The sequence below is a fragment of the Beta vulgaris genome, chromosome 3 (genome assembly GCF_026745355.1).
Source record: "Beta vulgaris subsp. vulgaris cultivar EL10 chromosome 3, EL10.2, whole genome shotgun sequence".
Taxonomy (NCBI): Eukaryota; Viridiplantae; Streptophyta; class Magnoliopsida; order Caryophyllales; family Amaranthaceae; genus Beta; species Beta vulgaris.
This window is the reverse complement of record NC_079204.1, coordinates 54,072,665-54,099,144: the sequence shown is the minus strand read 5'-3', so window position 1 is coordinate 54,099,144 and position 26,480 is coordinate 54,072,665. Positions and strand designations below refer to the sequence as shown.

Below are 26,480 nucleotides of genomic sequence, written 5' to 3'. Positions count from 1 at the left end.
ACTAATAACAAAAGTGATAATACTTTACCTCAATGACAAGATGATTTTCTTGGTTTCTTGTTTGCTCAGTCGGCTAGGGTTTGGTGCTGATAACGTGTTGTAAATAAACTGAAGAGAGAATATAGAAGAGAGAATCGTCTTGTATATCTTATTCCATGTAGTCCGGTATATATATATACAATACAATAGTTAGGGTTTGCTTGGAGAACAAAACCCTAGAATATCCCGGATATATTAACGGGGGTATAATGGGCATCCATATTATATTTCATAACATTAACTAATTTAAATTTGTTTTTCCACCAAATATCCTTAAACATTTTAAAATTTATTATATACCCCTCAATTTTTTTAGAAAATTTACTATATTCCCATAATGACTAACGCCCTTAACTTTTTTGGAGTGATTATTTCCTACCTCTGTTACTAAATTTTGTTTAACCCTTATATGATCTATATACCTTAATTGACAACCAAGCACTAAAACACCTTATATGACCCTTTTTTCTCTATCTTCATCCATAAGACCATAACTATCTTTTTTGTTTTTGTAAATAATGGTTGTTTTAATGGTGGTCATTAGGGTAAATGACTCAAGTAGGAATTAATTAGGGTTTGACAATAGGGATTATTAACTAGAAAAACTAATATTTGTTAGTCATTAAGGACATACGGATAATTTTAAAGAAAGTGGAGAGTATATTGTGATTTAAAGGCAAAATTGGCCTCAATACCATGAACTATAGCGCGGGTGCACCAAAACTACGACTTATAGCCATAACACCCCAAAGTACAAACCTGCTAGGTGCGGTCCTTACCATAAATGAGGTCGGTGATCAAAATTCTCACCGGCTACAAGTTGAGTGCTAGATATTAAGCAGACATAGAAGCGTTTTCTTTGATTGTGGTTGAACTTACTTTCAAGTAATTTGGACTACTGCAGGCAATCAATGTCGATTGTAAACCTTACATTACCTAAATTGGTATTTGAATTATTCTTGAAACTTGAAGATGAAGCTGAGCTCATTGTTATTATGCGGATTTCACGCACTCTTTCAGAATTTAGGGTTCATTTGGGAAGAAATAGGGAATTTGGGGAAGTAAGAGAGAATTTGGGGAAGAAAGTCTTTTTTGTTCAGTTGAGGAAGGAGAAAGTGAAGGCACGCGTCTTGTTTTTTTAAGTGAAAAAAAATTGGGGTTAAAAAAGAAAGGGAGAGAATCCGGTGAGAATTCTGGACACTGACTTCATTTATGGCACGGACTATACCTAGGTCTGTACTTTAGGATGTTACGGCTATAAGCCGTAGTTGGGGCTGTTTGGTGCACCCACACTATATTCAGGGTGTTGAAGCTAATTTTGCTAATTTGAAAAGGTTGAAAGGTAATTAGTTATAAAGAAAATTACTCGAGAGTATTTGGGCAAAAACCCATAATTAATAATGTTAAATGGGTCAACAAACCTTAACAGTAACACAACTCGTTCATTTTAATTTTATTATTATTATTATTATTATTATTATTATTATTATTATTATTAGTATTTTAATATTAATTTTTTACAATTTTACATATTTATAATTCAAGATATGGATGTTTAAAACCATGTATAGGCAAGTATGAAAATTAGGGTGGTTATGGGTCTGGTTGAGTCAAGATCAGGTTGGGTTGGCGGGCTAACGGGTTGAGAACCCCTTGACTCAACCTGACCTGTTAACTTAAAGAAACGGGTTGAAAATTACAACCCAACCTTATGATAAATGGATCAACCTTATGGCCGACCCGTTTAATTTTTTTCGCGACTCCAAAAAAAAAGTAAAACAAGAAAAATTAAGTTACAAAGCAACCATAGGCAACAACTTAGCATTAAGCCATCACATAACCATATGCTACATATTGTTCAAAATCAACCCAACTATTGTTCAAAATCAGCATCATTACAACTCCATAATCAATTGTTCAACATTAATTGTAATGAGTTAGAGTTTTTAATTACTTAACTTTCTATTTGTGCTAGCCTAATTTTTTCTAGCTGTCAATGAGTTGGTTGTTTTAATAAATGGGCTAAAATCGGGTCAAAATTTTCAACCTGAATGACACAACCATTTAATTAAATGGATTGGGTCAGGGCAACCCATTTAATTAAACGGGCTAGAAATTTCAACCCAACCCATTAATATGGATTGGGTTCGAGTCGAGTCGACGGATTGGGTAATATTTTGCCAGCTATAATGAATACATGAAATGATACAACTATTTCTAAAATCTTTGGGAGAGATGAGGTGCGAGTGGTCCAGATCGGTAGTTCAACCATTCCTTCTCTCTATATCACATCTCTTCTAGTTGCTAGCAATAACCAATCATTTTGTTGTTAATGCTTTTTGCAGAAGCAAACATGTTATATCTTGAATCACCAGCAGGAGTTGGGTTTTCTTATTCTGTTAATACATCATTTTATGATGGTGTTAATGATGAGATTACAGGTTTTTTCTTGTATTAATTACGAGTAATTAATGGTATTTCAGTCCCGTTTTGGAAATTTAAGCTATTTTTTTCAATAAAAAGTAACAAACCTTCAAGTCGACCCATTTAACTTTTTTCGTGTTTCCAGAAAAAAGTAAAACAACTTATGTTACACAGCAACGTACAGTATGCAACAACTTAGCATTAAGCCATTACATAACCATATGCTAGATATTGTTCAAAATCAACCCAACCCAACTATTATTCAAAATTAACATTATTACAGCTCCATAATCAATTGTTCAACATAAACTGTAACGAGTTAGGGTTTTTACTTAACTTTCTATGTAGGCTAGCCTAATTTTTTTTAGCTGTCAAATGAGTTAGGATTTTTAGGTTGTTTTAATAAATGGGTAAAACAAGTTAAAATCAAGTCAAAATTTTCAACCCATTTAATTAAATGGGTTTGAAATTTCAACTCAACCCATTATTAATGGGTTGGATTCGGATCGAGTCGACGAGTTGGGTAATATTTTGCCAGCTCTAATGAAAACATGAAATGGTACAACTATTTCTAAACGGATAAAATAAAAAAAATCTTTTTGGGAGAGATGCAGGTGAGTGGTCCAGATCGGTAGTTCATCAACCATTCCTTCTCTTTATATCACATCTCTTCTAGTTGCTAGCAATAACCAATCATTCAAGAATTGGAGAAACAAAACAAAATTCAAAGAATAAGTTAACTACGTACGTACCCTAAGATGAACAAAAATCATGCAGTTTGTATCCCAATGCCAGCACAAGGTCATATAAGACCAATGCTAAAACTGGCTAAACTCCTACATTTCAATTTTGGTTTTCACATTACCTTCATCAACACTTATCACAATCACCAAACACTCTTTCAACAATCTCACCAAGCTCATTCTTCTTCTTCTTCTTCTTCTTCTTGTAAATCACCCATCTTCAGATTTGAGTCCATACCCGATTGCACCGACGACCCGAAAGATAACATGTCTGTCTTAAACTCATTTTTGGATGATCTTTTGGAAGCTCCACTAAAAGAGCTGCTCTTGAAACTTGGTAGTAAGGAATGCAATCAAGATTTGTCGCCTACTAAGCCGCCGCGGCTGCCACCGGTGACTTGCATGGTTACTGATGTTGGCATGTCGAAGTACACCCTCGACGTGGCTGGAGAAATGGGGATTCCGGCGGTGTCATTGGAGACGAGTGGGGCTTGTGGAATGATGGGTTACTTGCAAACTCGTCAACTCCTTGATAAAGGCATTATTCCCCTCCGAGGTAGGGTACACTTAATCTCTCAACATAAAGTTCCAATATATATAAGCTTTTTTATAATTTTTACTTGTGCGTGATTGAAGATATAAAATGATCAAATATTTTTATTAACGGTGTAAATTTAAAAGAAATAAAGTATAACTATATTCTTGGTTGATGATATTAAAAAAAAAATTCAATCTAAAATATAGGAAAAATGAAAGTTTATTTTTAAATTGCTCACTCTATCTCCTATTAATTACTCTTTAAGATATTATGTATTTTAAGATTTTTGGAAAAATTGTCACAATTTTATAGGACTATTAACCAAAAACCAATCCAATTTGAAGGTCAAATTTTCAAAATCCTAATTAAAATATTTATATAAATCCACCCAAATTTTATATGATTCATAATCAAAGAAAGCCATCCTTTTCCCTCAAAGAAAGAAAAAAAAAGCTAATTTAAACTAATTTTTTTTAAAAAATATTAAAATCTGATAGACGATACATATTATACAAGACTCTTGAAATCGAGGTACAAATTTAATCACCACCTTACAAGTTTGAAAAGAACTTCCTCTTATTCCTACCTGAGATTGTAATATTATACTCCATAATGATCCATAACTCTCGGTCTTTATGTACTAGACTTAAGTTATATATAAAAAAATTACTTTTTTTTGCAGACTCAAGTTGCCTCACAAATGGTTATCTTGACATGGCCATTGATTGGATACCAAGTTTGAAGGGAATACGCTTGAAAAACATGCCAACGTCTATAAGAACAATAGACCAAAATGATAAGTTGATGAATCATGTGATGTCAAGTGAATATAGAGCTCTCAAATCACGAGCAATTTTAATTAACACATTTGACACTTTGGAACAAGATGTTCTAAAGGAACTCTCATCTTTCTCACCTAACATCTACCCAATTGGACCACTTAATTTATTAGTCAACAACAAACCAAAAGATGACAATATTGGACTCACTCTTTCGTGTGAGGAAGATATTGACTACATCCAATGGCTTGATTCTCAAGTGCCCAATTCAGTATTATATGTAAGTTTGGGAACACTTGCGATGTTAACGCAAGAACAACTAGTTGAACTTGCATGGGGTCTTGCAAATAGCCATCAAAAGTTTATTTGGGTTGTAAGATCTAATCTATGTATTGGTGGGTCTAAACCTCTTTCTCTTGAATTTGAGGAAGAGATCAAGGAAAGAGGAATATTGTTAAGTTGGTGCGACCAAGAAAAGGTGTTAGGTCATTCATCTGTAGGAGGGTTCGTGACTCACTGTGGGTGGAACTCAATGATCGAGAGTATAAGCAATGGTGTTCCGATGATTTGTTGGCCATTTTTTGCTGATCAAGGTACCAATGGTTGGTATTGTTGCAATTATTTAGGCCTTGGTATAGATATGAGTGAAGTCATAAAAAGAGATCAAATTGAAAGGATGATAATTGAGTTGATGGAAGGAAATAAGGGGAAGGATATGAAGAAGAGAGCCATAGAGTGGAGAAAATTGGCCAAAAAAGCAGCTATGAATTTGCATGGGTCTTCATATGCTAATTTAGAGAGCATAGTGAATAACGTGTTGCTTTCAAACGATCATATTGTTCCATAGCTAGCTATTGAAATTTATGAGTGAGATTTTTACACTATTTTGATACGAGATATTTATCATCTCAATTTATAATACTTCCTCTATATTTCAAAAGTTATTGCAACACTTGCCTTGAGTACACTGATTATAAGAGATAGTTGGAAATCGCATATTGTGTAAATATTTATGTTAAATCAAGAAGAGAGCAAAAGTTTTTTAGTGTATGTAAGTGGTTTCATGTGTGAGTATATTTTTCATCCATTGATATGTCACATTTATATATAGTTTTTAGATGCATTTTGATTGTATTCAGAACTCCTTTTAGAGCATTTAGGTGCATAATGGCATGAATTACGTAAGTTATGCTCTACTACTCTATGTTTGCATGTTTCGATGATTTTCAAGTTATTTTGATGGAAATTGATCATAATTATCTAAGATCAAACCTATTAATTATTAAAAATGAATATAACTTGCACAAGGATCATAATGCATCCGTTTGGGACAATTTCGAGTTAGAATGAAGCAAAGAGTTAGTGAAAGAAGTGCCAAAACTAACACCTATTCACTATTTTGATCATAACTTTTAATTGAAAATTGATAATCAAGAAATTCCAGTTGGGTTGAAAAATAGACTTCAAGAGCTTTCCAATTATAGGTCACACGCCCCAATCGAATTTCTGGTTTGAGAGATAAGAAATGAAAATTTCATCAGAATACAAGGCATGGTAGCCCGGTCAACCAGGCGATCGAGAAAGGAGCCAAAATCGCTTGTGCGCCCGACCAGGCGGCCTTGTCCAGTTGACTGGGCGGAATTGTCTCTTTGTCTTAGTTTGATAATCACCCTCGCTCGATCGGGCAGTTTTTCAAAACGGTTAATTTTGCATTTTTTAGCCGGTTTTGTAAAAAGTATAAATGAGTTTTTAGTATTTTCGATCAGACTATCTTAATTTATGCGTTTTTAGGTTTAAACACTTAGTTTTTTTTCTCGATCTCTCTAGCTTTATATGAATTCTTGATTTTGAAGATTATAACGATCGTTGATTCCATTTTCATTGTTCTTCAATCATTCGGTATTCCTCTTTACTTTGTTTAATTTAATGAATTCTTCCACTTGCATTATGTTTATTGAGTTTATTATTATCATGAGTAAGTAGTCTTTTTCTAGGGCTTAGAGAGGGAAGCCATGTTTACACCTTTTTTTTTATTGTGGTTTAAAGTTCTTTGATATTTGGATTGAATTAGAATAATTCTTATTGATTTGTTATGCTTGTTTAATTCATGTAATTGCGCAATATCATGAGTTATGTTTAGCTAATAGGAGCATAATCAAACGATCGTATTCATTAAAGGCTTGTTACAATAGGTAGGTTTGATTATGTTGAGCGACCATACTGGCATATGTTAATCTAAGAATTGTTAATGCCCGACCGTAGGATTAACGAAATACTCTAATTATTCGAACCTCAATCCAAATATTGTTGAACTATATTGTAGTGATTAAATTGGTATAAGCATGGTAGACCGGTCGATTGCCCTAGATTTTTAATTATTTGATAAACTTCCATCATTTTGTATTCTAGTTTATTCTAGTTTTAGTTATTAATTCTTCAATCAATTTCCTCTCTTGAAGTAGTTAAATAATTAAGCATAAATCTGTAGAACTCATCTCCATGTGGATCGACCCGTTTTCATCAGTTTCTGCTAAACAGACACCGTGCACTTGCGGTATATTTTTAAACCCATCATCCATGTATAAAACCGTTGTATTAATTAAAGAACTATTACAAAAAGAAAGTATTGCAATAATTTTTGAGTAGAGAAAGTATACGGTATCACTATATTGCTTATTACACCTCTCCAAACTACAAAAATACCCTATTGAAATCTTGAAATTTTATTCAACATTTAGAACATGTATCAAAACTCTAAAAGATGGGTGTTTGGCAGATTGTTATAAAAAAATCATCAATGACATATCGATATAAAAATAGAGGCATTTTGTTAATAAGTTAGTATTAAAAAAAGCTCCATTATCATATAGACCTAAATTTTGGCCAAACTTAACTTTTTATAATTGAATTTAACTCAAAACTCGTGCTTAAATAACAGTAATAAACAATTATAAATTTCATTTGTATCTTTTTCTCTCTTGTTCTCTTATTAGGGACATAACTAGTTATTAAGCCCGAGCAATGCCTCGGGTAAGAAAAAATTCATTTATTAACAAAATACTTTATGATAATAACACTAAATACAACTTAGTCTAGTGGTTAGAACTTTAGTATATATATGTGTGCTTGAGGTCTCGGGATCAAATTCTATACTATGCAATTTCTTAATTTCCTTAGCATGGTTGCTAAATACAACCTCACTTTACTAATACAACCCTACAAAATATCTAAAATACCCTTTGATTGAGAAGCAATAAGAGCACCCACGTTGATTGAGAAGTAGAACCAGTTGAAGAAGGAACTTTTCTTTTCCCTTTCTTTTTCATCAGTTTCATCAAACTGATCTGCGCCAAAAGATGAGACACATGGCTTGATTCCACCAGTTCCAAGGGCTATCAAATATAGAGCCACAAATGCAACCGCCGCTGAATTCTTCAGTGCGTTCAAAGAAGCAGACACTGTCAAATACTCTCTGATCTCCCATGCAAAGGGCAATCGTCATCTGAATCTCTTCGAGCCAGTCTAGGAGCCATGATATGTGACAAAGTGACGGTCTTTTCCATTGGAACGGAATATAGTATTTCGTGCAAGGTGCACGAAACAGATTCAATTGTTTCGTGCAGATTGCACAAAACGGAATCAACTATTTCGTGTAGTCTACACGAAACGGAATCAATTGTTTCGTGTAGTCTACACGAAACAGGCTAATCATGCATTACAAATCATAATTACGAAAAAAAATTCACAACTTGAATCATAATTACGAAAAAAATTCACTAACTTACATTATATTGAAATTCGATTCGGTCAAAATTATGGTCCATTGAATATCAAATTAAAATTTGTAGATCTTTAATGAAGTTTTTTATATCTAACAGTTAGAGAGGATGAGAGAATATTTTTAGAGAGAGAAAAGATTTTTTAGAAAGGATATGATAATAAGGGTTTTTTGGGGTTTTTTTAAGGCTGCGTTAGTAAAGTGAGGCTGCGTTTAGCAACCCCCTTTTCTTAGTGTACATGGATTACATGAACTAACACTCCCTAGGGAGAGCGCCACGTGGCACATTTTCTTGTTTTTACACGCCTTTTAATATATTTGTATAAATAATAAAAACAACAATGATAGTGATAATGTGTGGTAAAAGAGAAATTTGGAAAAATAATAAGAGGTAACCTTATATATGTCTTAATTAGGTTATCTTCTGGAATGATCGTCACATCTGTCATTTGCACTTTTATCTTAGATAGCTCCCAACTTATAAAATGTTCTTACTTGAAATCTTGACATTATTTAAATTATTGAATTCGTTAAAAACTGGCGTTGTGTTTATTTAGCGTAGTGTTATAAATAAAATTTGATCCGAGGTTTCGGATATCAGTATACCACCCCAACTTTATACTTTATTCGTTTTATATTACTCACTATATTTCTCAATTCACGAACTCTTGGGCAATTTCGGAAAGAGAGAGTAAAAAGAAAAGTAAAAAAACTAATATGAACCCGGTGCACACTAATTAGTGTGCACCCGATCCATATCACGTGAGTTTATGATAGTGTATATTGATATGATATAGTGTATGTTAAAATGATATAGTGTATGTTAAAGTGATATAGTATATGTTATAATGATATAGTGTATGTTAAAATGATATAGTGTATGTTAAAGTGATATAGTGTGTGTTAAAATGATATAGTGTGTGTTACAATGATATAGTGTATGTTAACGTGATATAGTGTATGTTAAAGTGATTTGTGTGTTAAAATGATATAGTGTATGTTATAATGATATAGTGTATGTTAAAGTGATATAGTGTATGTTAAAGTGATATAGGGTCACGTGCCTGGGCTTGGTCCACACTATTTTTAGCGTGAACCGGGTCCAATGCAAGTCGGATTATTTTGTATCTCCCAACCAAACGAAGTGTAAAAGAAAAACGAGTCTATGTGAAAAATTGAATCAGCTGAAAACCCTAAACCACGACTCCTGCATATTAATTTCATCAGACTCCTTCTCTTTCAGTCTTTCGTTGAGGTAATCTTCATTTTCCCTGCAATTATGCACCATTCTTTTCTTAATTTCATACTCCTTACGTTCTTTTTTCTGTTTCGCCTTTGAATTTTATGAATCTCTCGTAGAAATGAAATTAAATATATTTGTGCGAATTAGGAGCTTTTCTCTGGTTTTACTTTGATATTCCTCCATAATTTGTCACACTGATACTTATCTTGGCAAGTTTTTAGCTCTGCTCCATGTTTGTATCATCAATTGAAAAGTGTTAGTGTCATTTTTGCGTTTTGGATTTTTTTTGGGAAAATGGATGTGTTAGATTTTGTTTTACTTTTCTATTTAAGCTGTTCAAATTTGAATATTTTAGACGATGGAGGATATCCCAAGTGTTGATTTTGATCTTAAATGATGGGTTTATGCAGAAACGTGAATGATGCTATGAATAGTTTTGTTAGATTGTAGAAATTGTAGGATTTCTGTGTGCATAGTAATGGAAATGTGAGGTCCAAAATGAAGTGTAAGCGATTACCTTTGCGCTGTGTTGAAACTGCAATTGGGTGTTCATGCTGAGTTATTTGAGAGTTGGGTTGAATAATGATCAAGGAAACTGATGTAAAGCTCTATAGTAATCAAAAATTGTGTGACATGATCTTGAATCATTATGCCTTTTGATTATGGCTCCATAGAGGGATGTAGAGCACTTACTGATGTGTTGGGTCAATGTTTGTAACCTCATTGATGCTGCATAAAGAACTTGGTTTTAATTTTGTTTCCATGTATTTTTTGCTTTGCTATTGAACTCACCTTGAAATTGTTTATCTTTTTTGAATTGGAGTGTTAGTTTGTGTATCTATGTTTTAATTGTTTTTACTTTATATTGCTTCTCGCGGTTCAGAGAATCATGAAAAGACCATGGAGTGACAAAGAAGATGATTCATCGGATGATGAATCATCATCAAATGATACTGGATCAGAATCTGAGGATGGACCAGGAAAATCAAAGTCTTCACGAAAATCTTCTGAAGGTAATTTAGTTTTTGTGGTTTTTTTTTTTTTTTTTATGTTTACCTTTGTTGCACACTTAGATTGAATAAGTGTGAAGAACGGTTGTTTTACCATATCAATAGTTTTGTTAAGTTATCATGAATAGTGCCATATGCTTCCGCGCTATAAGTAGATGAGTATTTGTGGGTTTTACTGAATTTAGGTGAACTTTCGAGTTTTCTGGGAAATCAATAAATTCATGTTGTTTTATGCATTACCTGCTGAAATCTGAAATACAACCTCATCTCATGCAATGATTTTAGCTGAAACCTGGAATATAAGTTCAAACATCATGGTCATTAAGTCATTAATTATGTGAAGAATCTGCCATCTTTTACAATTTAGTGGCATTCGGGTCAATTTGAGGAGAGAATTATGCGAGGGCTTGTGCTAATAATGAAAATCCCATATGATGCAGAATAGTTCATGTCCTTGTTTTTGAACTTCATAAGCAAAATTTCTTCAGGATTTGCTCATCATTTATCTTAGTTTAGCTCCTTATCTGCAGTAAAATCTGTGAAACGGAAAGGTGGTGGGATTGATTTTGAAGCTTTGAGCCGTCATGGTTATAAAGGAGGCCTATCAGTTCTGAAAGTGCCTCCACCAAAGGAGGAGCCAAATCGAGACTGGACATGGTCTACCGGCAAGGAAAGGGCTGGAGATCGGGATATTGAGGAATCATACAAAGAGCGCCAGAAAACAAGAGCTTCATTAGCAGATGGTGAAGAGCTTGCAACTGCTATAACTCAGAAAGATAAGAAGAGTTTTGCCCAGAAGGAAAAGCGAAAGAGAGACCTTGGCCAGACTAGTAGAGGAAAGAATTATGTTGAAGAAGAAAAAAGGTTGTTAAGGGAAAGCGGTGTATATTCCGGTTTTGATATCTGAAGCAAGAAGAGAAAAAAATTGTTTTCCATGTTGACTGCTCGTCCTGCTTTACATATGCAGGTGAATCCTATATCTTCTGTACTTCACATGTAGACAAGTGCATTTTATACTTTGCTTTATGAGTGAAGATGCATGTAATGCATATTTCATTGGTAAGCCATAACTAGCTATATGCTGCTGAACAAAACTAGGATGCTAGTTAAGCATGAAATATAGTTACATTTCCATCTGTTAAACCCTGCTATTTCCATCTATTCTACGGTATCAATATTTATTAGTTTTGGAAAGTTCAAGCTCTGCATCCTTGCCAACTAAAACTTTTGACGCTGGGGATTGTGTAAAAACTTTCTCCTCTTGGTTATCGCATTCCTTGACTTGCTCCAAGGGCTTATAGGTATATAAGGAGGCACAAATTACATAATATATGAAATTTAGTACTTGTATACCAGAAACAAGCAAGTAATAATACTCCAGCCTTCCCCTGTTGAGGTTTCTATCAGGAAGCCAATTGTGTTGTTTCCCTGTGTAGCTATGAACTAGTGAGACCACCATAGTGCCCAAGTAGTTACCGACTGATGTTGTTAAGCAGTAGAGTGCAGCAGCTGTGCTCCTCATGCTCTCTGGTGCTTGGTCATAGAGAAACTCGAGATGCCCAACATTCATAAATACCTCAGCCACTCCGTGGATACAATATTGGGGGACTAACCAAAAGACACTGATGGGGATAACGGCCGTAGGTTTGTCCAAGAGGTGGTATTGTGTGGCAACAGATTTCCGCTTCTTCTCAATTAGTGATGCTAATATAGTTGCAAATATGTTGATAACATATCCTATTCCCATCCGCTGCAAACATGTTATGCCTGACGGATTTCTGGTGAATTTACGTACATAGGGCACGAAGACACGTTCATATAGAACAAGTCCTATGAGCATGGTCCCAATGCTGAATATGGATAGGCTTGCAGGAGGAATTTGAAATGTGGAGGTGAGGTGACGGTCCATGGTTCGAGCTTGTTGGAGTACGAAGCTGTGTTGATGAGATGACGCGGTTACTAGCAGAATCCCGGCTGCCCAGATCGGCAACACCCGGATGATAGATTTTAGCTCCTCTACTCTATGGACTGTGGCCAAATTCCATAAGTTTAGTGGTTTTGAATCTTTTGCCTGTCCTTGTACTATTGCTGCTTTGTCCAGCCACCTACAAATCAAAAAACAATTAATGTATGATTTTTTTATATGTAATTTATGATGTTACTATCAAACTTTCTTTTAAATATGTGCTTGTTAGTTTACTGTGTGTATGAAGCTAAGAGCATGATTGTTTCTGACAATAGAGGATTGGTGATGAGAAGAGGATGATAAATTCCTGGCATTCATAGAAGAGTTTTTGGGGTATTCTGAATAAAGAGGGGGACATTTTGGGAAGAAAGCCCCTTTAGATTAGATGATCTTACACATCAATGAAATGGGTTATCATGACTCAGGAAGAAGTACTTAGGTTATGGATATATTGTTTATCCCAGGGATAAATGATCATCTCTTTTAGATAAAAACATAACATATAGTGATTAAACATAACTTACTTGAACTGTTCAGTGTGCAGAAGTCTTCCATCAGTGGAGATAGCTGCATCAAGCTCATTGTTTTGGTACAACATACTGGGCTCAGATGGCAGGGGAGCATTTCTCTTCTTCCAGGCAGCAGCAACAACTTGAACAATTCTGACCAAAGGACTCCCTGCTGGCTTAGGTTTTATGTAAAGCCGATATCCGATCACAAAGACTATAACAGATAATGTCATGGCCATGGTTGGAATTCCAAGCCCCCAACCCCAACCCACATTGTCTTGGATGTAGACTACAACAGTTAGTGCAGTTAGTGTGGCTACTCCCATGCAGAAGTAGTACCAGTTGAAGTAGTTCCATTTGCGTGCCGCGACACCTGACTTGCTCATGTCGAACTGGCTGGCCGCGAAAGTGACAACACAGGGCCGGATGCCACCCGTACCGATAGATGTTAAGAGGAGAGATAAGTATAAGACCCAAAGTTGCATACTTGATGCTTCTTGGCAGTTCACCTGAGTTGGGCATGGTGGGGGGTGGAGGTTTGGAAGAATGGCTGACATTGTTATGCTGAGCATTCCCTGCAACCAATGTCGGATTTAGAAATTTATAATCACTGCAGAGCCCAAATATAAAACTTGGATTTGATTGTTTTCCCAAGTAGGTTAAAGAAAAACTGAAGCATATACATCAATTAAATATGCCCATCATTTTAGATGCTGGATTGGGTTTCCAATATTCAATAATCTTTAAGTTACTCCCTCTGTCTTCTATTAGTTTACCCGTATTCTTTTTAAAGGTGTTACTTATTAGTTTATCCCTTTCTTTTTTTTGCTGTTTTTGGAATGGGACCATAAACTTTTCATCACACATACATTCAACTTTAATATATAATAATAGTTTTTTTTTCATTTTATGACCCACTATTATTTCTTCTAAAACTCTGTGCAAAAGAAAGGGGTAAACTAATAGAGGACGGAGGGAGTATCAGATATTAAAAAAATAATATTCAAATGGGTATCCAATTTTTAGATTTGGATCAAATATCCAATTTGATTTATATATGTTTTGGATTAGGTGCCCAAGTGATCAAATTGGATCTGGAATAGAATACTGAATACTTAGACTCTTAGATAGTTTTGCAGCCTTAAAAACGGTGATGTAGAAGTGATTCAATGTCTGCTACACCTTAAAAGACATAAAAATAGTGATGTAGGTCGAAATCGATCCTAAGTCTTGATTGTCCCTGAACTTCACCAAATGAACTATGTATTTGAGATTCAGTGAAGTATGGTAAACTTCAAACTAAATAAAAATGCTCGAAAAGATAGTGATGAATTGGTAACAACGCAGATCATTAAGGTTGTACTTTATCCTACAAAAGTTGGTCGAAATAGTTCGTATATTATCAAATATTAACTAATTGATTAGTATGTAAATCTTTAAAGTCATACTACTTTAGAGTTTTTTTTTCCGTAATACCTCCTATTTTGGTTGCTTACAAATAGTTGCATCATATCAATTTTGATATACGAGTTCTCTCTTCCTCTCTTATTTTTCACAAGGGCATTTTTTTTCCTATCTTTCTCTATCACATGAGTATCTTGAAAAACAAGCAACATTCCTCTATGTTGCAAACTCGCAACTAAAAGACGGAGGAAGTATTTTAAAACGAAAAAGGAGAAGGTAAGAGACCAATTGATAGAAGATAGAACCAATTGTGATAGTCCAGAATTGGCCAGCATAAGAGTCAGCAATTAGAGCACCAAGAAGAGGCGTGAAGCTTGCTGTGCCCCCAAAATTGGTTAGGGTGTTGGAGGCTTGTACCAGCGGCATGTTCAGTTGTTGAGTCAAGTATGTTATCATGTTGGCATAAAAACCAACTCCAGCAAATCTGTCGCACATTTCATTTGCTGTAAAAAAAAAAACACAATTTTAAGTGTTAGTCATTTCTTTAATACCAGTACTTAATTGCTTTTGTTGGAATACATTCATCATACACCCGGATGTATCAGGTGCATGGTACACCCAAGATTATTTTTTTGCTCATTTACTCATTTGGAGTTCTACTTATCATGTGATTATGCTCATTAGAATTTCAAATAAGCAATGAGCAAAAAAAAATCTTAAATATATCATACTCATAGTACACCCGGGTATATGATAAAAATTCCCGCTGCTCTTTGAATAGACCTTAGCTAACAATTCAAGACGATCATGATTACAAATTAATTTCTTTAATACCACTAAGTAATTTTCTATATCTAAAATATTATTAATGAGAATTAAATAATGATATTTTTATAAAACAATACTTGTGTTGCTTTTAAGATAACACGATTGTATGTCATACATTAAGTTATTTCTACTAGATAAAATAACCTAAAGTTTCATACTCTATTATAGATATATATATATATTCAAATATTTTTGATTCGTTAAACCACTATGATGGTTAGCGCTTAGCGTCAATTACTATGAGAAAAGCAACTCTTTAATTTACACTCTGGTTGGCAAAAACTACTTAAAAGTAGAGTAAAAATAGAATTACTAGTTATTAGTTGAAAAGCAAAGTGAAAGTTTGATAAAAAGTTACGAGGGACTAATTTCTCATTTTAGCCTAATTTCAACTAGCTTAAGCATAGATACCTTACTAATCATCTTTAATTTAGAGTTCTAACTAAACGTGAAGATCTCCATGATATATATTAGCTTCTTCTACCTTCTTTACTTCTCTTGTTTGGTCTCATGTCAATCTGGATGACAATTTTGTTGCGCAAATATGAGAAAATCTCTTTCTCCGAAGGTGGCCCCTTATGTATTCATGGACAAGTTATTTTTTCTTTCTCTTAGGGCCTGTTCTCCTCGACATAAAACAGTTGAACTGAATTGAATTAAAATGAATTGAATTGAACTCAATTGAACTGAATTGAATTGAACTGAAATGAATAGTGATATGTGAGAGTAAAAGTATTGTTCAGAGCAGAGCTGAACTGAACTGAAAATAAGCTGGGGAGAACAGGTCTTAATATAGCAAAACAAAAAAGAGCCCTAAACTTAGCAATTGATATAAATTAATGTGAAAAAACTTGTAAAACGTTTCAACTATTAAGTGGTGGTATATATCAATAAAAATTGTAATGTATGGCCTAAAAGTTGAGGAGCTTGTAAATGAACTCACCAAGAATGAAAGGCATAGTTCTAATCCCACCACGCTGTTTCTTCTTTGGAGTACTTTCTTCCATTTCTTCCATTTCTTCCTGCACCCCAGATTTGGCATCAATTCTCTTCTCCAAATCCATTGATTTGTGAAATGTTAAAATTTTTTATGGAAAAATGTGAGTTTTGAAAGATGCTAAATGAAAGTCAGGAGTATTTATAAGCAACTGATAGATGAATTAAGCTAGGAGAGTAGTACACTGTACACTGTAACGTGCATGGTAAAGGGTGTTTGAAATTAATGATAAATGGTGTGACCTACCATGATTGTCCACCCCAATATTTATTGACATGGATGTGTTGTCCTTTATCCTTCAAAATAAAAAATTTGAGCTTTGTCCAGTTCCTAACAAGTGTGAGTAAAATGTGTTCAGATTAAGGATCAACTTATTAGTGAAAATAAAAGAGAAAAGTAAGGTGAGATTGGGAAAGAGTTTAGAAATTATGGGAATAATTAAAGGTGTCTAGATTCCTAATTGTTGCTAATAGTTAGGAACTTAGGCATTTCTCTTATCTATACTTGATACTTGAAAATACATACTTTTTTTTAAGGTAAGTAGGGGGAATTTATGAACCCAATTTGCATGGATCACAGTTTAATCCGTGTCATAAGAGTGGAAAGAGGGCCTCCAACCAAATAGATCAACCTTGATTCTTATTTGAAATACAGACTTATGTCCTAATCTAATATGTAGAGTCGTCGCGTCGCGAAGATCTCAAAGCATTCACGAAAGGAATGAAGAGATGCTTAACTGCGATCTTATACCTGATGATGCAAGTCAGAATTGTGTCTTGTTACAAGGATATGTGATTGACTTTGGTTTATGAAGCAAAGATCTCACATTCCCATGAGAATCGATCTTTTCATATCCTTGGGATTTTGTCTTAGGCAAAGAAATCAGCATGGGTAATGATTGCCAACAGTGAAGGGTTTTATACTCTAAAACATTTCCTTCATACTTCCTCTTTTTAGTTAGTTGCATTACAAAACGTTTGGGCTCTATTAATCAACCAAATTCAACTATATTATCTCATCAGTATACAAGAAAAATATAGACAAGTGAGATTTTGTTAGATTCATGTCAATGTAAGGATTTTAACTATCAACTTTTTATAAGATTTACGTGATTATTAGAAATATTAATAGATAAAGAAGTGTGTTAGAGAATATAAAAGAACAAATAGTATGACAATGTATTGACTTCTCATACCATGTGCAACTCGAGTTTCGTTCTCACGTGTTATCTCGCGTCATTTATTATATGGTTGAAGGTGAGATAGTAAAACCCCCTTTAAGTTCCATTTTTGTTTCAATCTTCAATCTAAAGGTAAGAGGACACTCTACCTTGTTGTTCAAGCAATCACGTTCAACCTTTTGAGGTTTTCACAGTACACATCCATGAAGGGTTTGCATTATTATGTTGTCATGGCATGACCTAAGGTAAATCACCAAAAGAACATGAGCGAAAGGCCATGATTCTTTGATCAAGCTTCATGACATATTTTCGTGATCAAAAAATACATGAGTGACATGTTCATAGCTTGATTTAGGCCATTTATGGCTCTAGTGTCTTCTCTAGTAGGTTCAACTATGAATATTAAAACGAACATGAGTGCAAGGCCATGATTAATGAACCTATCCATTAAGGGGGTGTCCAATACAAGCTTTTTAGGTAGATTTTAGAGTATTGACTCAGTCAAAACATTAATTAGAAAAAATAATAGTGTTTGGAAAGGTAGTGGTGTAAGTAGCTTTTAGTGGTACAAGTATTAGTGTTTTAGTAGTGTTTGTCAAAAGCTACAATTTGTAGCTTTGGGGACAACATCTACTCGTCTAGTGGTGTATAAATTATATACTATAGGTTTGTTTCAGTTTTTAACTAGTTATTTGTAAACAGCTATACGTACTCTGATAGCTTCTTTTACTGAACATCAATATCTTATACCGCTACTTGGACAACTAACAATTAACAACTTCACCAACCACTAACAGCTACTAGAAGATCTACCAACTACTCTCACAACTAAAAACTACTACCACAACTACTGTTGCCGAACACGCCCTAAAATCCATGAGTGCATGGCCATGAACCTATCAATTAACAATGAATATCAATTAAAATTACGAAAAGAAGATGAGTGCAAAGCCATCAACCTATCAATTAAGATCCATGCCCATAATGAGGCATTGTTGATTGAGAAATTTATCATTTGAGATTCATCCATAAACTTTTACGAGGTCAATTAGTGCTCAATCTGCTCATCAAAATGAACTTCAACCGAATTTCAATGATACATGATTTTTATACTAGCACACACGTAGTACTACTTTGTTTTCCTTTTCTTATTGTTCTTTTCGTTTGTTTTGGTCTTTTCTTTCAGTTTGTATTTTGGGTCTTTGACCTTCTCTCACACCAAAATTACTACCACACACGTATTATGGGTGCGTTCTATTCAACTTATTGGCCCTGAACTTATTGGACCTTATCTGAACTGAACTTATTGAACTTGAACTGAACTTATTGGAACTTATTGGAACTTATTAAACCTTATTGGACCTGATTGAACCTGATTGGAACTTATTGGACCTTATTGGAACTTATTGATCTTATTGAAACTTATTAGACCTTATTGGCCCTGATTGAAACTTATTATACCTTATTGGACCTGATTGAAACTTATTAGACCTTATTGGACCTGATTGAAACTTATTTGACCTTATTAGACAAAAACATTGACCATGAATAACATAAATATTACCACTAACGTAAATACTACCCCTCAAAATTTTTATGGAGTGATAATTATTATAATTCGTCCTTTAAAAATAATGATTATTAATTATCTCTTATGATAATTAATTTAACAAAAAAAATTACTATTTATATATTTTCCTATACATAACTTTCACCACTAATATATCTAATAGTCTTGTTTTGATTTTATAAAACACTAGTAGAAAATCAAAAATTAATTAACATTTATTGCTAACAAGTTAAAATTGGCACATACTCCCTCCGTTTCCTAAAGATCTTCCCTCTTTCCGTTTAGGGTGTTTCCAAAAGATCTTCCCTCTTTTGCTTTATTCCTTATTTGGCAAAACAAATTTCCCTATTTACCCTCTCATGTCACTATCATATGGTCCACCATTACATTATTAATTCAATTTTACTCTCTTTCTCTCTCATACTTTAACCCCTTTTTATTTTTTATTTACTTAACCCCTTCTCTCTCCTACTTTACTCACACCATGCCCCACACAACTTGATTTTCCTTGGTATCTGTAGGAACAGTAAGTGGGAAGATCTTTAGGAAACGGAGGGAGTATAAAAAATTCTCACTTCACTTTCATTAATGTGAAGGTAAGTAGATAGCATTAACTCCTTCCTTCATTTATTCTCCTTTCTTCTCCTTTCATTTATGTGAATTCGAATGTACTAGAAGATAAAAAGAAAAAAAAAAAAGAGAAAAAAAATGCTCAAAATCACCGTAGCTTTGCATGACATTGCTTCATTCATTTCTTCTCCTTTCTTCTCCTTTCTTCCTTCTGTTTTTTCTTTTTTTTTTTTCTTTTCTCCAATACTCCATCAGAGACACAAACACGAAGTTACCAATCATAATCAATTGATAACATTTATATCTTTCATTGTAATTAGTAACGAAAACATGTTATCTCTAGTTATTTAAAGACGAATAGCAAAATATTGTAATTATAGTTATTATTATTATTGTTAACCTTAATTATTTGACCATGATTATAATATTATCTAATAGCAATATGAATAATCAAATAGTAAACAATAATACAAGTATAATACTATACATTGTGGTACTTTAATAAAAAGATTCTAATAATAACATAATCAGCTAATAGTAATATGAATTATAAAATAATAGACACAATACAAATAAATAATAAAATAATAGACATAATATGAATAAATAATAAAATAATAGACACTAATACAAGTATAATACTATATAATCATTGTGGTACTTTAATTAAAATTCTAGTAATAACATAATCAGCTAATAGTGATATGAAATTATGAATAACAAAATAATGGACAATAATACAAATGTTTATTAAACATTGACTATTTGGACCTTATTGGACCTTATTAGACCTGATTGGAACTTATTGGACCTTATTAGACCTGATTGGAACTTATTGCACCTGATTGGAGCTTATTGGACCTTATTAGACCTTATTGGAACTTATTGCCCTTATTAGACCTTATTGCAACTTATCTGAACTTATTGGACCTGAAACTTAATTTTTTAAGTTGAACAGAACGCACCCATATATCGTTTGTGATTCATTAATAAAAAATCAATTTAATATTTATTATATTGTATAGTCATTTGGGACTTAAAGATATTATTATCTCTATTATATAAGTGAAGGCGGAGCAAAATGGTATCCCCTTTATAAAAATCTTATAAACCCATAATGAATTTAAATTGTAATATGTATTAAATAATCTTTTTTTTCCCTACTTGCCATATATTGAACAAGTTAATAATGGCATTGAATTTGAAATTTCAATTATATACTAAATTAAGGAGAATGATTTCCTCTTCTTACATATGGGTGGAAAACTCTGATAAAAAATTAATTTGAATATATAACTTGATTGACACAATCGAAGAAAAAAAAAACTTGAATTTCGTATTAATAATTATACTGATAATTTCTTTAAACCTAGATGTTGATTTTTTTCGGTAATCTCTATTATATAAATTTAACTCTTCCATGCACTTTATTAATATTCAACGATTGAACCTGATACAAATTCTTCCACTTTATCTGAGCACAAGCTTGCTTCTGCTTTTATATTTCCTTCTTTAATTGAGAAAAAAAAGATGTAAGTATGTATAGCGTGCAAAAAAATGCCAGTGAGATTATATGCTAAGGGTTCACTAATATACCTCTTATACAAATTGAATAGAGTTGTAAGTTATAAGTTCATCAATAAGCTAAGCATAATGACTAATATAGACCAAAAGAATTAAAAATATACAGAAATATTTTTGTTTAAATTTATACTAGTCATATATACATACGATGCGTGCGCAACAACCTTATGTAGCTATATGTATGAATTAACATAATATTTGATCTATAAAATGTATGATTCAGGTTCTTTTGTAGATGTTATTATCTTTTAAATGGAAGGTGATCGATTTTTTAACTGTTCATACCGTCGCTGAAAATTTTTGTCGGATGATTTAATATTTTTTTGTCAGCGGCTTTAACATAGTTCCTTAGGTTATATCACTAACTTTCTTCTATTGAAAATTCTAATTAATTTCATAAATTGATTGTGTCAATCTATTTGTCAAGTTATTAATGCTCATTGTATATTCCATTTTTGACGTACTCTATATGACATGCTGCATTGATTCTCAATTTTTATTCTTTATAAAAACAAAATGTTGTTTTAAATTATTAAAAAGTATTCTAGTCCTTTCAAAGAAGACATATCACGGATCTGTTTGGCAAAACTAGTGGTTCTAGTAGATGTTAGCTGTTACAATAGCTGTAGTTGTTGGGATAGCTGCTAGCTGTCTACTAGTAGCTATTAGAGATTAGCGTTTAAAGTAATTATTTAATTAGGAGTATTTGGCAAAAATAACTATTGAGATTGTAAAATACAATAAATGACATTCATTATATAGTGTTTATTCGCTAACCGCTACCTATAAATCTCAAACCTTACTTACCCATAATCTACTTCAACCGCTACCTGCTAATACAACCACTACCTCACCAAACACTCATAATTTTCTTAAGTAGTGTTTTGACATTGTCCAACCGCTAGCCGCTATACCTAAAATGCTATTGTTAAACAGGGCCTACCTCCTCGACTCCTCCCTTCACTTGTATAATAGAGATATTTATACTACCAACTTTACTATGCTGATACGTGATATATATGTTGCTAAGCTAAACCTTTCTCGTGACTCTCATGGAGTCATGGTCGAGGTAATTTAGATGCCTTTGCTACTGTAAATGAGCCTAATCATGTACATTGAGCCAGGCTGTATGCTAGTCAATTTTCTGTTATAATATATCCTACTTGTTAATTTGCATAGTATGGTGGATATCACTTTCCAGCCTCTAAATTTAATGCCAAAAATTTGACATTTGTTTACTAATATAATCTGCATATAAGACGGACCATTCTAAAATAATGTCTTTGTATCTTTAATCTTTGCAGATAAAAGCAAAAGAATCTTTAGAAATTTGCATAGGGAAAACGACATTGTTATTATGCTAAGGCAGATTTAGAATTTTCATTTTAGATGGATGAGAATGTTGCCTTTTCATTTATTGAAGCAAAACCTCAAATACGAATGTCTTAATAATAAAATATAGTAAGTTGTAGACTACTACATCACTTGTTTATTGTCAATTGACTTGGGATGAATTTCACTTGAATATGTAATAACATGATTAATATGATCTTATAAGTTTGACAACCAACTAATTTCAGATTATAAAATCAACAACCTAAAATCATTTTTATATGTATATTATTATTAGAGCTTGTACACGGATAGACTCTCTTGAGCAACTTGAAGACAATGGCGAACTCAAATTACGTGATGTAAATTCAGAGATGTGTGGTGGTACATAATTTTGGTAATACCACAAAATTTTGGTAATATCTTAGATTTATAAACTAAATTGAACGCAAAGCAATCAATTCTTACAATAGACTCTATAGAGAAAAAATTAGATTATATGAGGGCGTGCGAGTGGGTAATAACTCATCATAATTATGATCAATGAAAACAGAAGAGAGTCGTGAAATGGTGGAGACTAAATCTGGGCATGGGTAGGATCGGGCCTTTTCACGTGCTCGCCCCCGGGTTTGGGGTAATGGCGGACCGAGCCCAAGCCTGTGAGTAGTGGGTTGCTCCAAAAATTTTTAGATTTTGTCCACGGTGCAGGCAGGGCCCGTGCCTCCTACGAGTTTGGCGCATGTTTTATGTTGTTTTTTTGGTTCATTGGCGGTTTTATACTAAAAAAAATAAAGAGAAAGGGTGTTCGGCTCGCGTGCCGACCCACGAGCCATATAGGCGGGCTTGTGCCAGGCCGGGCCTGAAATAAAATTTCTTGACGTGGCAAGCCCACAACCCACGTAGCGAATAACGTACCGAGTCGGGCTGATCTACGTGTTGACTCGGCCCATGCCCACCTAGTGGAGTCCAGACGAGCCTTGCTCAATTTTACAAATCGCTTATTATAGCATATACTTATATGATAACATACTGATACATAAATCTGATAGTACCTTGAAAAGTTGTGAGCTTGTGATTGTATATCCAAGTAGTGGACTCTTCCGTTCTTAAAGGATACAATATTTGTAATATTAACCAAAATATTAATCTACCAACTTCAGCCCATATTCTCTCACAAGAATATAAGAAAACATACGGTCATGTAGGATTTTAAGTTATTTGATTCGTCTTGATGTATACTTTACCATAATTGACGTAGGACGGTTGGCAGATAAGTTCGATAAAGAAGCACGACGAAAAGCTTGAAATGATTTGCGCTAATTGGGCCGACGGAGTTCGATTGCTTATTGTGATACCTTTTCGGAAGCGGAATTGCCCAACGAGTCAAACCCACCGCTATGTTGTGACGTATAGGCTTTTTAAGCCATCCGAGTTCGTTTAAGGCCCGAAATAGGCATTTTAATTATTTTCGAATTTTGTTATTTCCTTAATTACGTATTAGGGTTTTGTTTTACGTATTTAAACATTATTAGGTCAATGTTTGGAGGCAGTTTTTTGACTTTTAATAATATCACATAATTTATACTCTTTTCTGGTGGATTCCGGAGTTTTACAGATTTATCGCTTGTAAATCTGTGTGTTCTTGATTCGAGATTAGCGCTTGCTTTTCTCCATTAATTCCGACTGCGTCAATAATCAACTTTTTACAATTTTTATGTGTTGAAAAATAAATATATTAAGAATCAAAATATCACATTAGATAATTTGTACTTTACAAATATTGTATTTTTTCATAAACAGATGAAGTATTATATATCATCTATGGGGGGACTCAATAATTAGCCGCCAATCCTCTATCAAATTATTGGTCCTACATTGTTCATGTAAGATAGTAGGGCATGTGAATTCTTTTGGGTTTAAAAAAGTTGTGGTTCTCACTTCAACAGTTCTCACTAACTACAGAAGTGGGGGTGACCAACTTATATGCCCCCGTGCTTAGTATCACCATACCTGGATTATGGACAGTGACCTTTTGCTAGTAGTGCGCTGTGGTTACTAACTTTGAATTCTTCTTTTAGGATTTATGAATCTTTCATTTCAATGATAGGTGCCAAATGTCTGGCCTAGACCAACCAACATTCAAAGAATTCAATTTCATCATGAACACCCTCCCTTGAATTTCAATATATCATTTTCATTTAGGATATGGTTGTTATGTTACATACTTACATGTTTATAGAGATATCTGTATACAAAAAATTTCGAGTCGAAATAAATAAGACGAGAAACAAAGTAACAAAGAAATTATATTTCAATAAATGTATTGAGTACAATCTCTGTAAACAGTTTATAATGAAAAATAAACTAAGTCCTCTGATTCTGTTTCGTAGCTTGAGAGTGACACGTGTTGGTGTCGACGTGGAGTTGAATGTAGACTGACCTGTTGTCAACGTCAACCTGAGTTTGAGTGTGGGATGACGTTTTGTCAACGTCAACCTGAGTTTGAGTTTTGTTTGGGTATATTCGAATGAGGGCTGACAAAGCTTGAATCTCAGTCGAATATGTTTGAGTGTATCTGAACAGTCGGCACAATTTTGATGTGCTTGTTGACTAATTGCAGAGAGAATTCTAAGAGAATTTTATGAGCTCTTGAGAATAATGATTTTTCCGTCCCCCAACTGAGGGATGTGCGGTCTATTTATAGGGAATGAAGATCCTTTCATGGACTTGGTAACTTATGGGTTTGGGCCCGTTTATGACTTGGAAGTCTTTTTACCTTTGCCACTTGTCCGTCTTATTCGGACTAGTAATCTGGGCTAGCCCAATACTCCCTCCGTTTCCTAAAGATCTTCCCACTTACTGTTCCTACAAATACCAAGGAAAATCAAGTTGTGTGGGGCATGGTGTGTGTAAGTAGGAGAGAGAAAGGGGTTAAGATAAATAAACAAATAAAAAGGGGTTAAAGTAGGAGAGAGAAAGGGAGTAAAATTGAATTAATAATGTAATGGTGGACCATATAATAGTGACATGAGAGGGTAAATAGGGAAATTTGTTTTGCCAAATAAGGAATAAAGCAAAAGTGGGAAGATCTTTTGGAAACACCCTTAAATAGAAAGAGGGAAGATCTTTAGGAAACAGAGGGAGTACTTTATAACCCGAATTATATTTGTTTAATTTAATTTGGATATGTAATTTGAGTGGGCTAAAATAATTAAATTGGGCTGATCATATTTATTTTAGCTCAATAATAATTAATTCATTTTCATGTTAACACTAATAAATTTTTAGTGTCTACAATATCACCATTCACCAGTATCACTATAAGAAAAATCATCTATATGGATCGATTTTGAGAATATCAGATTTTTGTCGCTAAAATTTCTGTAGAAAGCCTTGTATTCGTGATTAAATTATAAAGAGTTGAGTCTATGCACCTACGACGATATATATGTTACAATTGTACATTTGTGCCCTTAGTAAACTATTATTAACATTTGCAATCGATAAAGGCAGCAAACATCACAATTTTGAAGACTATAGTTGCAAAATTTGCTTTATTATGTGGATCATATTCTTTTGTCATTCTTACAATTATTTTTCATGCTTCGTATTTGCTTTATTGTGGGTCTCAAGCCTCATTTTCATCATCGTTATTATTTGATTAAGTTGGTAGGTGGTAAAAGAAATTTATATATTCTTTTGTTAACCTAAATTTAGGAGTTCGTTGATTTTGCTGAGGTTTTAGGCTTTATGCATTATGATAAGATCCTATTTTAGGAAAAGTTTGCACTATCATCTTTGCTTTTCAGAAATTGTATACTACTCCATTGATTATTATTGTTCTTAATGTGTAGTATTTTATGTATTTTAGTTTTTTAAGTTGTTGATACATCGCTGCGGAGTTTAATACTCAACTGCATACATAAGTCTTTGAAGCCTCCTCAAACAACTTAACGTTTTAAATTTGTTCCATGCATGCATCATGC

General features: G+C 33.5%; 3 protein-coding genes across 5 annotated transcripts; 2 read left to right on the top strand and 1 right to left on the bottom strand.

Annotated features, from left to right (window-relative positions):
- The first annotated feature begins 3,056 nt into the window (after positions 1-3,056).
- Positions 3,057-5,646, top strand: LOC104889537 (7-deoxyloganetin glucosyltransferase). The gene is made up of 2 exons (XM_010674781.3): positions 3,057-3,762; positions 4,427-5,646. The coding sequence occupies exons 1-2, from the start codon at positions 3,222-3,224 to the stop codon at positions 5,368-5,370; spliced, it is 1,485 nt and encodes a 494-aa protein (XP_010673083.2). The 5' UTR covers positions 3,057-3,221; the 3' UTR covers positions 5,371-5,646.
- A 3,790-nt stretch (positions 5,647-9,436) lies between these two features.
- LOC104889535 (hypothetical protein) lies at positions 9,437-12,723 on the top strand. 2 transcript variants are annotated; one of them, XM_019248261.2, is made up of 4 exons: positions 9,437-9,556; positions 10,428-10,557; positions 11,085-11,521; positions 12,354-12,723. In XM_019248261.2, the coding sequence occupies exons 2-3, from the start codon at positions 10,434-10,436 to the stop codon at positions 11,459-11,461; spliced, it is 501 nt and encodes a 166-aa protein (XP_019103806.2). In that variant the 5' UTR covers positions 9,437-9,556; positions 10,428-10,433; the 3' UTR covers positions 11,462-11,521; positions 12,354-12,723. The 2 variants fall into 2 exon arrangements, with proteins under 2 accessions (XP_019103806.2, XP_048495924.1); XM_048639967.1 differs by having other exon boundaries at positions 11,066-11,521.
- Positions 11,552-16,382, bottom strand: LOC104889536 (protein NRT1/ PTR FAMILY 3.1). 2 transcript variants are annotated; one of them, XM_048639966.2, is made up of 5 exons: positions 16,205-16,284; positions 15,746-15,879; positions 14,719-14,936; positions 13,045-13,604; positions 11,552-12,659 (listed from the first exon to the last, which is right to left on the bottom strand). In XM_048639966.2, the coding sequence occupies exons 2-5, from the start codon at positions 15,771-15,773 to the stop codon at positions 11,726-11,728; spliced, it is 1,740 nt and encodes a 579-aa protein (XP_048495923.1). In that variant the 5' UTR covers positions 15,774-15,879; positions 16,205-16,284; the 3' UTR covers positions 11,552-11,725. The 2 variants fall into 2 exon arrangements, with proteins under 2 accessions (XP_048495923.1, XP_010673082.2); XM_010674780.4 differs by lacking the exon at positions 15,746-15,879 and having other exon boundaries at positions 16,205-16,382.
- Between the last annotated feature and the right edge of the window lie 10,098 nt (positions 16,383-26,480).

Coding starts and splice junctions, on each gene's coding strand:
- LOC104889537 (XM_010674781.3), top strand. CDS start 3,222: ATGAACAAAAATCATGCAGTTTGTATCCCAATGCCAGCACAAGGTCAT. Junction 3,763..4,426: donor AGGCATTATTCCCCTCCGAG/GTAGGGTACACT, acceptor TTTTTTTTGCAG/ACTCAAGTTGCCTCACAAAT.
- LOC104889535 (XM_019248261.2), top strand. CDS start 10,434: ATGAAAAGACCATGGAGTGACAAAGAAGATGATTCATCGGATGATGAA. Junction 10,558..11,084: donor TTCACGAAAATCTTCTGAAG/GTAATTTAGTTT, acceptor CCTTATCTGCAG/TAAAATCTGTGAAACGGAAA.
- LOC104889536 (XM_010674780.4), bottom strand. CDS start 16,325: ATGGATTTGGAGAAGAGAATTGATGCCAAATCTGGGGTGCAGGAAGAA. Junction 13,605..14,718: donor GTTCTATCTTCTATCAATTG/GTCTCTTACCTT, acceptor CATTGGTTGCAG/GGAATGCTCAGCATAACAAT. Junction 12,660..13,044: donor CTGCACACTGAACAGTTCAA/GTAAGTTATGTT, acceptor TTTGATTTGTAG/GTGGCTGGACAAAGCAGCAA.